Below are 14,293 nucleotides of genomic sequence, written 5' to 3' on the forward strand. Positions count from 1 at the left end.
CATCACTGCACTATGTTACTGTCAGCTGTCTGCCTCTCCCAGGAGTATGAACTCCTTGAGGGCAGAGACTAGATCAATTTCCATTTTCTGTTTATAATCCCAGCTTCCAACACAGACTTGTTCCATACAAGGTAGTTGGTAAATGTGTGTTGAATAAACAAACCAACAAACAAATGATAGTATTTTCAGGAGGAAACCAAAAGGAAAAAAAAGTTGAAAGGGGAAGCTCTGTTTTCACTAAAAAGGGAATTGCCAATATATTGGGAGATAGTATGCATCTGAGTATATCTGAATATATCTCACTGGGAAGCCAGAACTATGAAAAAATTCTCCCCCAAGGCAGATTTTTTTAAACAAAATATTAACTGTCAAACTGCAAAAACAATTCTATCCAAAAACATAATGTGACCAAGTAAAAATCTCAAAATACAAAATGCTGATGCTTGGAACATATAGGTGACTGGATTTTTTCAATGTAGACAAGGTTCCAAAGAAAACTAAATTATTCACCATATTTAATTCTAGTCAGGGTCAGGCGGATAGTGTTTGATCACTCAGCAGAATTGTATCCAGGAGATTTAAAGCTTGTGAAGGATACTTACAGGGGGAACCAGGAATTGAACCAACTCATAAGATCATTAGTGAGTTGTGATTATTATTATAATCGGAGTGATTTGTAACAAATATACTAGGATATCTAAACGACTGCTATTTTTAAGGTCGTGTCTTTGAGAGACCATAATGGTTTTCTCCAGTGATGCTGCCACATAGCAAAAACACACACACAAAACAAACAAAAGGCATTAAGCCTTCTCTTTTGGAGCCATTTCAGAGTCACTCATGGGAAACATAAGATTTGGTGGGGGGGGTGGAAAAAGAAATCCATATGAGACGATATTCTGGGTTGTTCCAATGACAAAATTTAAAATATGTTGACTTTTCAAGAGACTAGTTTCAAAGCAATAAAAAGATTTTTCTGAAGATTTGAGTCATCCAACAATGAAGTGAGCTTTTGAAGATGTGCTGTTTTCACTGAAGATGTTCAAGCAAACACCAGATGATCACATACAGAAGTGATAGAAAATTCATGTATTTCAAAGTCCTTTTGAAATCTGAGAATCTGTGATTCTAAAATATCTGAATACTAACTATATATTATAGTCTGCTTGTATTGAGCCCAGGTCTATGTTCAAATGTTACCTTACTACAGAGATCTTCCTAGATGAAATTTTACCCCCATAATCTTCCTTCCCTTTTACCCTGCTCTAGTTTTCTCCGAAGAACTTCTATCTAATAAGTTCTATATTTACATGTTTGTCTAGATATTGTCTGTCTCTCCCAATTAGAATGTAAGCTCTATGGAGGAAGGAACTTTGTTGATTGTGTTCACTTCTCTAACCCAAGCAACTAAATTAGAATCTGGCATGTAATATGTGTTTTGTCAATTGTCCAGTAAAAATTAGCAAGAAAAAAAAAAAGATGTTACAGAACGATTACAAACATGAGATAGTTAGGTAAAACACAATTCCAGTGTTTCTTCGCACATATTTATATACCCTAAAACTTGCACAGTAGTCAACATATCACATGTGGCCAATATATAATTGTTGAAAGAACGAGCTCATGCTATCGTTTAGACATCTTTTCTTTTTTATTTCCCAAAAGCACATAGATTTTTACACGGTTGTAATCCTTATTCATCTTTTTACCTAAAATGTGATACTACAGCTGAATGACTCATCTTATGCATCAGATCTGGCTATCATGACTTGATGTCATTGCCAAAAATCAAACCCTTTCAAATAAAAAAGATGGGCCCTCGCTGAGCTGAGGTTACCCAAAAGCATATGCTACAGGATGTAAAAAAAAAAAAAAAAAAAAAAAAAAATGAACTCATTATTTCTAATTCTATCATCATCTCTCCCATTAGCATCACTGAAGTGTCATAGTTATTTTTGGAGCAGAATACCATAATGAGTTAAGATCAAAATAGTTACCCAAAACATTCTCACAAGACAGCAAAGTCAGATAGACTTACGCACATCCTGATTTCAAAACTTATTATAAAACTACAGTAATTAAGACCATGCGATATTGCATAAGAATAGATATATAGATTAACAGAACAGAATTCACTGTCTAGAAATAAGCCCTTGTATTTATGGTCAGTTAATTTTCCACAAAGGTGCCAAGGTAATTCAATTGAAGAAAGGATAGTTTTTTCAACAAATGGTGCTAGGACAATTGAATATCTGTGTGCAAAAAGATACATTTGGGCCAGGTGTTGTCACTCACACCTGTAGTCCCAGCACTTTGGGATGCTGTGGCGGGGGCAGCACTTGAGTCCATGAGTTTGAAACCAGCCTGAGCAACATGGCAAAACACTATCTCTACAAAAAATAAAAAAATATTAACTGGGCGTAGTGGCTTGCCGTCTGTAGTCCCAGCTACTCGAAGGCAGTGGTGGGAGGATCACCCGAACCCAAAAGGTAGCGGCTACAGTGAGCTATGGAGTGTAATGGTGCCATTACACTCCAGCCTGGGCAACAGAGACAGACCCTGCCTAAAAAATAAAAAATAAAAAAGATGAATATATACCTTTAAAAATTAAAAAATAAAAAAGATGAATATATACACACAAGTCAAAATGGGTAGGAAACCTAAATAAACCTAAAACTATACAACTTTCAGAAGAAAATATGAGTAAATCTCTGTGACCTTGGGTTGGAAAAAAATTTTCTTTTTTCTTTTTTCTTTTTTTGTGAGACAGAGTCTTGCTCTGTCACTCAGGCTGGAGGGCAGTGACGCCATCTTGGCTCACTGCAACCTCTGCCTCCTGGGTTCAAATGATTCTCCCACCTCAGCCTCTGGAGTAGCTGGGATTATAGGCATCTGTCACCATTATCAGCTAATGTTTTTATGTTTAGTAGAGACAGGGTTTTGTTATGTTGGCCAGGCTGGTCTTGAACTCCTGGGCTCAAGTGATCTGCCCACCTCAACCTCCCAGAGCACTGGAATTACAGGCATGAGCCACCGTGCATGGCCAGAAAAATATTTCTTAACTGTAACACCAACCAATACAAGAAAAAAAATTGATAAATTGCACTTGGACTTCACCAAAATTTAAAAAGTTTGCTCTTCAAAACGAACCAAAAGACAAGCTCCAGAATAAAACAAACATACACCTAATAAAATATTTGTCTCCAGAATATATAAAGATTCTTACAACTCAATAATAAGGAGATAATTAACCCAATTTTAAAATGGCCATAAGCGAGAGCTTGAGGCTGCAGTGAGCTATGATCACTCCACTGCACTCCAGCCTGGGTGACTGAGCAAGACCCTGTCTCAAAAATTTTTTTTAAAAAGGGGGAGGTAAGATTTGAATAAATATTTCACCAAAGAAGATATAAGATGGTCAATAAACACATGAAATGATGAACATCATTAGTTACTAGGGAAATGAAAATTAAAACTATCATTTGACACCCTGTAAAATGACTATAATAGAAAGACAATCAATAATAGGTGAGGATGTCAAGAAACTAGAACTCTCATTCATCGTTGATGGGAATGTAAATTGGTGCAGCCATTTTGGAAAACAGTTTTTTACAGTTTCTTAAAAAGTAAATTTATCATATAACCCAGTAATTCTGCTCCTACATAGCTACTCAAAATAAATGAAAACCTGAGGTCACTCAAACACTTGTATGTAAATGTTCATAGAAATTGTATTCATAGATAAAAGCTAGAAACCCAAAGCTAGAAACAACCCAAATATTCACCAGCTGCTGAGGGTATAATCAGAATATCATGTACTATACATGTATTGATAAATGTATTTTTGTTTGCATTAATACTTTAATAGATTTTACATATCTGTAAAATGGTATTATATTTATGAAGTCCTACAAACTATGGGTTTATTTGAACATACATATAACAAAATGGTCATATATACTTTCTTTTTTTAATTTGTGCAAATGTATGGAGTACATAAGAAAATGTGTTGCGTATATATATAATACATACTGATCAAGTTGTATATATAATTTCAAATTCACATCTCTTCCATTTTCAGGCCAGGTACAAATCTGGGCTCAGATTCTAGCTGTCTTACTTCTTAGCTCTGTGCTCGCATGCTAGTAACTTAACCTCTCTGAGTGTGTACTAGTAAAGTATGGGCACTAATGTACCCCTTACAGGATTGTGGAATTAAAGGAGATAATGCTTAGCACTGGAATTGCATAATGTCAGTCCTTAACAAATCATACCCAGTACTATGGTTTGTCTTTTTAGAGTTTTATTTGCAAGTCTAGTTTTTCACTAGTAATCATGGTGAGAAGGAGGAAGCATTTTGTTCAGTGGAGAGAGGCACTTCTCTGTACTTTCAGCTCTCTGACTTCTGACGTTACACTTAATCTCTCCATGCCTCGGTTGCCAACATCTATAAATGAGAACCATGTTATTCATCTCACAGGATTTATGATTAGAAAAACTGATTAAAGTGCTTTGTAAACCGCAAAGTACAATAAAATTATGAAATATTATATTATTATGACCTTCTGTCCCCATCAGTAGCACCCACAGTATGTTTATAGAAGAACCAGAATAACTACCCATGCAGTACTGTGGAGACATTTCTCAACCCGAAGATTATAATGAAAAAATCTTTTCATGGACATGGTGGTGGCGGCAAGTCATTTTCAAAATAAATTTTATTCCCCTGTTGTTTGAATACAAAGTGAGAAGAACTATGTTACTCCTTATCTGAAACACTCTCTGCCTGTCCTCATGAGCTATCAGGCTCAGCTAAATATGGCCCTGGCCAGTATGTTAATAATCCCCACTGGTTCTGAGACCTCCATCCACCACCGATGTGACATTCTTTGTGTTCAAATGTCTGGCTGACGTCTGATGCTTAAAACAGCCCATGCTTTCACCCCTCTCTGCATTGTCACAGCCCTGTATCACCACTCTTAAAAGGCTCCCGCAGCCACTCCTAGCACCAGTTGTTGACCAGTCTGCCACTTGCCCCCCTGCCTGCTTCTGGCTGCCTTGAATGCCTGGTCCTTCAAGCTCCTTCTGGGTCTGACAAAGCAGGGACCATGTCTACCTTTGGCTACCGAAGAGGACTCAGTAAATATGAATCCATCGACGAGGATGAACTCCTCGCCTCCCTGTCAGCTGAGGAGCTGAAGGAGCTAGAGAGAGAGTTGGAAGACATTGAACCTGACCGCAACCTTCCCGTGGGGCTAAGGCAGAAGAGCCTGACTGAGAAAACCCCCACAGGGACATTCAGCAGAGAGGCACTGATGGCCTATTGGGAAAAGGAGTCCCAAAAACTCTTGGAGAAGGAGAGACTGGGGGAATGTGGAAAGGTAGGCTCTCGGGACTTTTCATTGGCTAACCCCACCTCCCCATCACCCCATCCCAAACCTAGACACTTGTTTTCCCTAACTTCTCAATTCTAATCACTTGAATTTTTCTATAACCCATTTATACTTGCTATTAAATCATTTCTCAGGCTGAAATAATCATGTAAATGCTATGGTCACCCAATGGATCATAATATGTAAAATTCTTAATTGGGGCTCTTTGATTACAAACAGAAAGCTCAAGCGGAAAATAATTCTCAACCAGTGTATGGGATTCAATATTTTGCCAAACATAAGTCTTGTTGGAGCTATAAGTTGGTAATGTTCCTAAGATATATGTGTACGTATAACATGTATACATTTTTTTTTCAGTTAAGTACATTTATTCTCTCCTATAAAGACAAAAGTGGGAACACTGGTTGCTTTGACTGTGATAGTAGCTATGGTGAAATAGTTCTGTTCCAACACCAAGAAGTGTGGGGTGGTGGGAAGTACATGACACTGAGAGTCACGGGGCCTTGTTAAGAGTCCCTGCTCTGTTCCCATGTTGTTAGACCTTGAACTGTCACTTCAGGGTTCGCTTTCCCTCTGGATATCGAGGGAGTTAGAGACAGTGTTTCTTTTGTGAATCAAGAACCCCTTTGAAATTCTGATAAGTTATGAACCGTCTTAAAATAGCCCTGGGTTTGTGCAAAATACACCAACTTTTGCATAGAATTTCAAAATGATAACACATCCTGAAACCCATCTGAGGACTCAGGGGCAGCACAGCTGTATAGATGATCTCTAAGATTTCTGTCTCCTTTACGATGGTGATCCTGAGATTAGTAAATGTGCTTATATCAGAGCTCAGGTCTATGAATCTCTTGTGTATTGCCCAGTAAATGGTTACTTTGAATTTGCCAAATGAGTCATTACCAGCAGGAAGTCCAAAAGACTACTATTCTCTGGGAAAATAGTAATGATAATAAAGTGTCCATATAACAAAAAAAAATTCTTCCAGAATTATGGAAGAACAGAGGTCAGGAGAAACAGTTTAAAACCCTTGCACTCTGTTAGAATCATCTAAAGTCAAAATGGCCTAAAGCCAATGGCAAGACTTCCACAGCACTAATCTAGGGCTGTTAGATGATCTTGATGATAGGGTTATGTGGGCCACAATTGCAGCAAGATATGTGTGAGTTTTGTCCATGTCAATCATTGCAGGAAGGGCCACTGGGATCCGGCCAGGGTCTGCCAAGGCCATGGTATTGAGCAGCTAGAAGGGGTGTGTTAGAAGGAAGGACACATACAAGTCAGTACTTGGGCAGGTCAATTCCTCCACAACCATTGTTTTAAGAGGGATTTTTTTTTCTTTGATGTGATAATGAGTGTCAAAATAATAATGACATTATTATCACAATTATTTAAAACTCTCTAATAAAACTGGCCGGGTATGGTGGCTCACACCTGTAATCCCAACACTTTTTTGGGAGGCTGAGGCAGGAGAATCACTTGAGCCTAAGAGTTCAAGACCAGCTCTGGCAAATAGTGAGATCTCATCTCTAAAACAAACAAACAAAAAAAAATTAGCGGGGTGTGGTGGAACATTAGCAAGTGGTAGTCCCAGCTGCTCAGGAGGCTGAGGTGGGAGGATGGCTTCAGCATAGGAGGTTGAGGCTGCAGTGAGCTACGGCTGTGCCACTGCACTCAGTCTGAGCCACAAACCGAAACCTTGTCTCATTTAAAAAAAAAAAAAGAATACAACTGTCTCAGAATATCCAGGCTATACAACCAGTGTATCAATAATCCAACAAAGACTTTTTAATGTCACAATGTGTGACAGTGGTGGAAGAAAAGGGCAAAACTTGTCGTCAGCTGGATGAACCCACCTGATCCTGCCAAAGGTTTTGCTGATCCCTGCTAATGGCTTATGAGCTCAATTAGAGAGGCTGCTGTGTTGATGGACTTCAGTTCCTTTCTAGGCTAGTTAACTTTTCTCCCAGTACTTTCCCTGCTGGCCAGCTCTCTGTAGTTGCAAAGCGTGATGAGCAGGAGCTTGCTGATGGAGGGTGCAAATCCAATTCCCACAACAGGAAAACTCTCCATGCAACTGTGGGGTGGCTGGGGGAACAAGGTAGATGCGTAAGTGAAAAGCCGTAAAGTAGGGACCCTGAGACGGAGCGGAGGGTCTTGACTGATTATCAGGCAGCTGGCTCTGTAAAGGCTTACAAAAAGCAGACGCAACACCTGTTGAATTGCAGACTTTCTGCCCACCTGGGCTTACACAAACTTACGCCACACTGGAGCTCCCAGGGACCCTAGAATCCCAATGGTCTAGCTCCCCTATTGACAGTGGTTCAATCTCAGCACAGGTGCCAATGAGTTTCTCCCGTTATCTCACTTCATTCTTAACTTTCTGCACTGGAGAAGTGAGACAAGGCGAGGTTAAGAAATTCATTAGAAGTTAACAGAACTGTTAATTACATAGACCTGAAAATTAAAGAACATTTCAAAATTGTGGGTGCCCAGTCAGCAGCATCAGCATTACCCGGGATCTTCTTAGAACTGCAAATTATAGAGCTCCCCTCAATCTGATGAACGAGACACTCTGGGGATGGGGCCCAACAATTGGTGCTCTCACAGGTGATTATGACACACAGTAAAACTTAAGAACCGCTCAACTATAGTTACCTCCTGAACAACATGGGGGTCAGGCCCACCAACTCCTGCCCCTGCAGCATCCAAAATTCATGTATAACTTTTGACTCCCCCAAACCTTAACTACTAATAGCCTACTGTATACCAGAAGCCTTACCAATAACATAAACAGTCAATTAACACATACTTTGAATGTGATATGTACGTACATAATAGGGAGGCAATCAGGAGAAATGGCCACTCTTCTTATTACCTGATTTGTTTTCTAAGTTTGCTAACATTCCCCTTCTCCTTGTCCAGTCCCTTGACATCTCCCACCTCCTCATTCTACACCCTCCTTCCCACCTCCATTCTTCAAATAATCAGGGTTAATGCCAAAGCATGGCATATAGGAAATCTGTCATAAAATAGGCCCCTAGGGACAGAATATTTTATAAAGTGAGCAAAGTCTGTTTTTTGCATCCTTTCACCTCGCCTCTGTAGACACCTTTTCCCCTTCTGTTCTTCTTTCTGCAGACGTCCCCCACCTAGGGTGACTAATCATCTCAGATTGTCCGGGACTGTCTAGATTCATGACTAAAATCCTGGGGAACCCTTCACACTCAGGCAAACTGGGAGGGCTTGTCACCTTTCTCCTGTGTCTAGTCCTAACTCTCAGCTGTGGTTAACCAATGTCAACTTAGAGCCATTCGGTAAACAAATAATTATTGAGCTCCTACTACAGGCTAAGCACTGTGCTAGGTGAGCAAAGCAGAGATGGTCCGCTGCTCTCAACAGCTAACCGTCTGCTGGGGAAAACAAGTGACCAAAATAAAGAGTGACAGGTACTTTATTGGGGGCGAGTACAGTGCTACGGGAATGCATCGGAGGGATAATTGGAGGGGATGTCAAAGAAGGCTTTCTGGGAGAGCTATCATTTAGATGCTATATGACAACTCACAGTTTCAGGTATTACCTGTCCAGGTACATTACGAGGGGAAAACAGATCTTGCAGATAGAGCCAGAGGGTCTTTAAAAAAACCAAAGGGAATGAAATGTAATGGTGTCATACAAGGCTGTATACCTTGGATTTTGAGACAGGCCCCTTTCCTCCAAATACTAAAACAGCTAAAAATACATACAAACACATGAACACACACAGCTTTACAGGGACTAGAATGATAAGGAATTTGGAGTGAAATGGGGATGAGGAGAAGTCAGCCCACAATTCTTTCCTTCTCGGGTTAATCAATTTGTTTCATTGCTGGGCAGGGAAGGCTTCCTCTCTCCCCTCGCATATGCCCGCAGACTTGGCTAGAGCCACACTCTTTTTCTTACGTTGTTGCATTGTGACTTGCAGCCAGCTGCCACCAAACCTTTCTCTCTCTTTCTCTCTCTCTCTCTCTCTCTCACACACACACACACACACACACACGCAGACACACAGAGTATCCGTCTCTCTCCCTCCCTGCTCCTGAAGAAGGGAGTAAAAGGGAGTAAATTAAGACTGGACAAGTCATCCCAGGAGTGGCTGACCCCTTCCCCAGGCCATCGCTTGGTGCCTGCCACTCCAAAGAGTGGATAACTGGAGGCTATTTTGTGACAGCAACTGGGCAAACAAGCCTGGAGATAAGTGCGGTGTTTTCCAAAGCTAGATCCACATGCCTCAGGCAGCGGGCACCCTTGGGGTCAGAAAAAAGTTGCCAATATAGAGAGAAGAATCAGGGCTTGGAGGACAGGGCAGGGTCCCAGGGCTGCAGAAAAGATAAAGAGAAAGGACTAAAGAGACAGCAGGAGAAAAAAATCAGACTCTGTCAGCAATTTCTAGACCTTTATTTTTGTAAAAATCAGAAAAGATAGCAAGAAAAAGAGAAACAAGGGGTTACTTGGGCTTCTTTGTGCAGCAAGTCTTGTAAACAGGAAAGACAAAGATAGAATGAAATCGTGTTTGCCTGAAAGCCTTTCATAATTGATACATGCTAAATAATTTAAGACCATCAGGCTGGGGCAATGGCTTACTTCAAGATTTTCTACTGTTCTCTGCTGTTCCATCCACTTTACTGGTTAGAATCTAGTGGGTGCCAAGGGTGATTATCTTTCCCACCTGTTCTTCTGCAGTCTGTCTCATTTAACCCTGGACTAGATGGAGGTTTCAAGGTGAGCTTCCCAAAAGGGTGACCTGAATGTTTCCTCTGCATCGAACTGGATTTTGACTTCCTGCTGTCCTGAGCAGCAGCCCTGCCTTTAGACTTCCCTTGCCCAGATAAGGGACAGCTACAGAGGCAGCTCTCAGGTGATTCAGAGAGTCTCTGAATCCCTGTGCCGGCTCTACCGCAGAGGCAGATAAATGCTGGAGGAGCAAATGACAGCTCTGCTTCTGTCTACACTGAGGCAAGGCCTGGCAGAGAGTGGTTGGCTTCTGTCGCATCTGCTATGGATGGCAAATTTGGGAATTTTTGAGCATTAAAAAGGGGAACTCATTAACATATTGTATATTTTTGTTGTCATTTGATTGCTTGAGATGGAGAAATAAGACAGAGTGATTCCAGAAGGGATGGTTGAATTTGCTACATTGTAAGTAAATGGAGAGTTAACCAGTAAGAGTCGGTCCTCAGGAGGTGGACAAATTTATCAAGGTTTTCCAAAGCTGAAGTTCTGATTTATTTGTTCAGATTGGCAAAATGATTATATAATTTTATTCAATAAGTTGAATTCTGGATATTCTGTAGAAAACAAGAGAAATGTTTGTAGAAAAAGCTATTGCTCTTTATTGCAATAAAATGTCAGCCTTGGTCATGAGAACTAGACAGATCAGAAGCAGAGGACTGTTAACTTTTTTCCTTATAAACTTATGTCACTTGCCATGTGCTACTTTTGCAAGTTAAAAAATGTACTTAAAAATGATATCATTTTTAAGAAGCTTAACGATGATATCATACTCTTTAGGTTGCAGAAGACAAAGAGGAAAGTGAGGAAGAGCTTATCTTTACTGAAAGTAACAGTGAGGTTTCTGAGGAAGTGTATACAGAGGAGGAGGAGGAGTCCCAGGAGGAAGAGGAGGAAGAAGACAGCGATGAAGAGGAAAGAACAATTGAAACTGCAAAAGGGATTAATGGAACTGTAAATTATGATAGTGTCAATTCTGATAACTCTAAGCCAAAGATATTTAAAAGTCAAATAGAGAACATAAATTTGACCAACGACAGCAATGGAAGAAACACAGAGTCCCCAGCTGCCATTCACCCTTGTGGAAATCCTACAGTGATTGAGGACGCTTTGGACAAGATTAAAAGCAATGACCCTGACACCACAGAAGTCAATCTGAACAACATTGAGAACATCACAACACAGACCCTCACCCGCTTTGCTGAAGCCCTCAAGGACAACACTGTGGTGAAGACGTTCAGTCTGGCCAACACGCATGCCGACGACAGTGCGGCCATGGCCATTGCGGAGATGCTCAAAGTCAATGAGCACATCACCAATATAAACGTTGATTCCAACTTCATAACGGGAAAGGGGATCCTGGCCATCATGAGAGCTCTGCAGCACAACACGGTGCTCACGGAGCTGCGTTTCCACAACCAGAGGCACATCATGGGCAGCCAGGTGGAAATGGAGATTGTCAAGCTGCTGAAGGAGAACACGACGCTGCTGAGGCTGGGATACCATTTTGAGCTCCCAGGACCAAGAATGAGCATGACGAGCATTTTGACAAGAAATATGGATAAACAGAGGCAAAAACGTTTGCAGGAGCAAAAACAGCAGGAGGGATATGATGGAGGACCCAATCTTAGGACCAAAGTCTGGCAAAGAGGAACACCTAGCTCTTCACCTTATGTGTCTCCCAGGCACTCACCCTGGTCATCCCCAAAACTCTCCAAAAAAGTCCGGACTGTGAGGAGCCGTCCTCTGTCTCCTGTGGCCACACCTCCTCCTCCTCCCCCTCCTCCCCCTCCCCCTCCCCCTCCTTCTTCCCAAAGGCTGCCACCACCTCCTCCTCCTCCCCCTCCTCCACTCCCAGAGAAAAAGCTCATTACCAGAAACATTGCAGAAGTCATCAAACAACAGGAGAGTGCCCAACGGGCATTACAAAATGGACAGAAAAAGAAAAAAGGGAAAAAGGTCAAGAAACAGCCAAACAATGTCCTAAAGGAAATAAAAAATTCTCTGAGGTCAGTGCAAGAGAAGAAAATGGAAGACAGTTCCCGACCTTCTACCCCACAGAGATCAGCTCATGAGAATCTCATGGAAGCAATTCGGGGAAGCAGCATAAAACAGCTAAAGCGGGTAAGTAACCAGAGAACAGACACAGGGGCACAGATACAGTAAATGAGTTGTCCTCCATTGCACGGTGGTACCAAAGTCACCTCTCACAATACTTATCAGTACTTTCAATATTTTAGTATGCGAGAGCAAACACGCCAAGTTTGAAACATTAGGAGCGGGCACAAAAGTGAGCACATTTCCATTTGAGAGGAACATCTGGGCCACTTTCCCAGCCTCTCAGTCATATAAGGGCCAGGACCATTTTAAGACACTCCCGGACATACATGTCCCAATTCCCTTAAGAAGAAGACCAGGGAATATAATCTAAATTCCAAAAGGATTCACCACTTGTCAAAAATTTTACCACAGAGTTGTGATTGATTTGATACCTAATTTATAACATAAAATGTATAACATGGTAACAACAATTATTACCATGCAGCAATAATCAACCTATGCTTGAGTTCTTCTCAGAGGATACTGCTAGAGACATATCCTACGGATATTTTTCCCTTATCATGTGTGTTGTTTCATTGAGAGAAAATCCGCTATTTTTGTAGGTGGAAGTTCCAGAAGCCCTGCGATAAAAACACGATCTCTAGAAGAGGATGCAGAACTGTTCAGTGGTATTACGCAAAATGCATCGTGAGATGTTTCTAAAATAACTTCTTCAATTCAGAATGATCCCTGACTTTAAAAATAATCTCGCCCATTAATTCCGAAGAGAATCTTAAGAAACAATCAGCATGTTTCTTCTGTAAATATGAACATAAATTTATTTTTTATGTTGTGAGATTTGTATTGGCAAGAAGCAATTAATTTAAAGATGCTCTTCCTATCTCTAGATGTGTTGGTAACTCCGACTTGTAATGAGTTCATGAAATGTGCTGTTATTTTTGTAATCTCAATAAATGTGGATTGAAGTTTTTTCCCTTTTTTTTAAGCCAAACTAATATTTTTCTGTAACTTGATACATCTGTCAGATTTTTGTAATCTCGATACATGTGTATTGAAGTTTTTTCCCTTTTTTAAAAAAGCCAAACTAATATTTTTCTGTGAGTTGATACATCTGTCAGGTGTGTATGTAACATTACTGGATATTAAAAAATATTACATTCTCGCCCAAAAAGGGTCTGGGTCCTAAGCATTTGCCTTTCTTTGTTTCCTCTTGTTCAAGAAAATCTGATCAGATCTCTTTCTAAAGGACTGCAAGCAAGAATTTTTTTTATTTTTTATTTTTTTGAGACAGAGTCTGGCTCTGTTACCCAGGCTGGAGTGCAGTGGCGCAAACATACCTCATTGCAGCCTCAAACTCCTAGGCTCCACTGATCCTTCTGCCTCAGCCTCTGGAGTCCCTAGGACTACAGGCATGCACCACCACACCTGGCTAACAATTTGATTTTTTTTGTAGAGACGGGGTCTCACTGTGTTGCCTAGACTAGTTTCCAACTCCTGGGCTCAAGAGATCCTCGCACCCGGGGCTCTCAAAGCATGGGGATTATAGGTGTGAGCCAGTGTGCCCAGTAAGAACTTTCTTCAAAGTGAGATAACAAGTTGTGAAAAGATCCCCATTGTGGTCATTATCATCTTAGATTCATGGATGCTAGACCCAGGATGAAGCTGATGCTTCCATGTTTCCAGAAGTCCCATAGATACCCAGATGTCGATTCAATCATTTGTTATAAAAATGAATGATCTCTTGAAGGAATAAAATTGAAAAGAAGTTTCATGGTAGGAAGGAAATAAGTGCTAGAGGAATACTGGAAGATAAGACCCCTAAATTCAAAGCTACATTTTGGCTGATGCTAAGGATGATTCAAGTGGCTCTTTGAACTCTCCTTGGATAAGCCTTAGTCTAGTGGGTCTCTACACAAATCACAACGATGCCAACATTCACAAAATAGACATGGGGACATGGGGCACATGCATTTTTTCCAGCTATCCTTCTACCCCTGTCACTCAAGAAGTGTCTTAATTCAAATAAGAGAAAGACATATTGAATTACCTTCACTTCACTCTAGCTCTCC

General features: G+C 40.7%; 1 protein-coding gene across 1 annotated transcript; it reads left to right on the forward strand.

The window, feature by feature from the left end:
* Window positions 1-4,973: 4,973 nt before the first annotated feature.
* On the forward strand, window positions 4,974-13,395 carry LMOD2 (leiomodin 2). Its single transcript, XM_001086635.5, has 3 exons — window positions 4,974-5,381; window positions 10,944-12,287; window positions 12,827-13,395. The coding sequence occupies exons 1-3, from the start codon at window positions 5,109-5,111 to the stop codon at window positions 12,851-12,853; spliced, it is 1,644 nt and encodes a 547-aa protein (XP_001086635.1). The 5' UTR covers window positions 4,974-5,108; the 3' UTR covers window positions 12,854-13,395.
* Window positions 13,396-14,293: the final 898 nt, after the last annotated feature.

The sequence above is a fragment of the Macaca mulatta genome, chromosome 3, assembly GCF_049350105.2.
Source record: "Macaca mulatta isolate MMU2019108-1 chromosome 3, T2T-MMU8v2.0, whole genome shotgun sequence".
In the NCBI taxonomy this organism is placed as follows: domain Eukaryota; kingdom Metazoa; phylum Chordata; class Mammalia; order Primates; family Cercopithecidae; genus Macaca; species Macaca mulatta.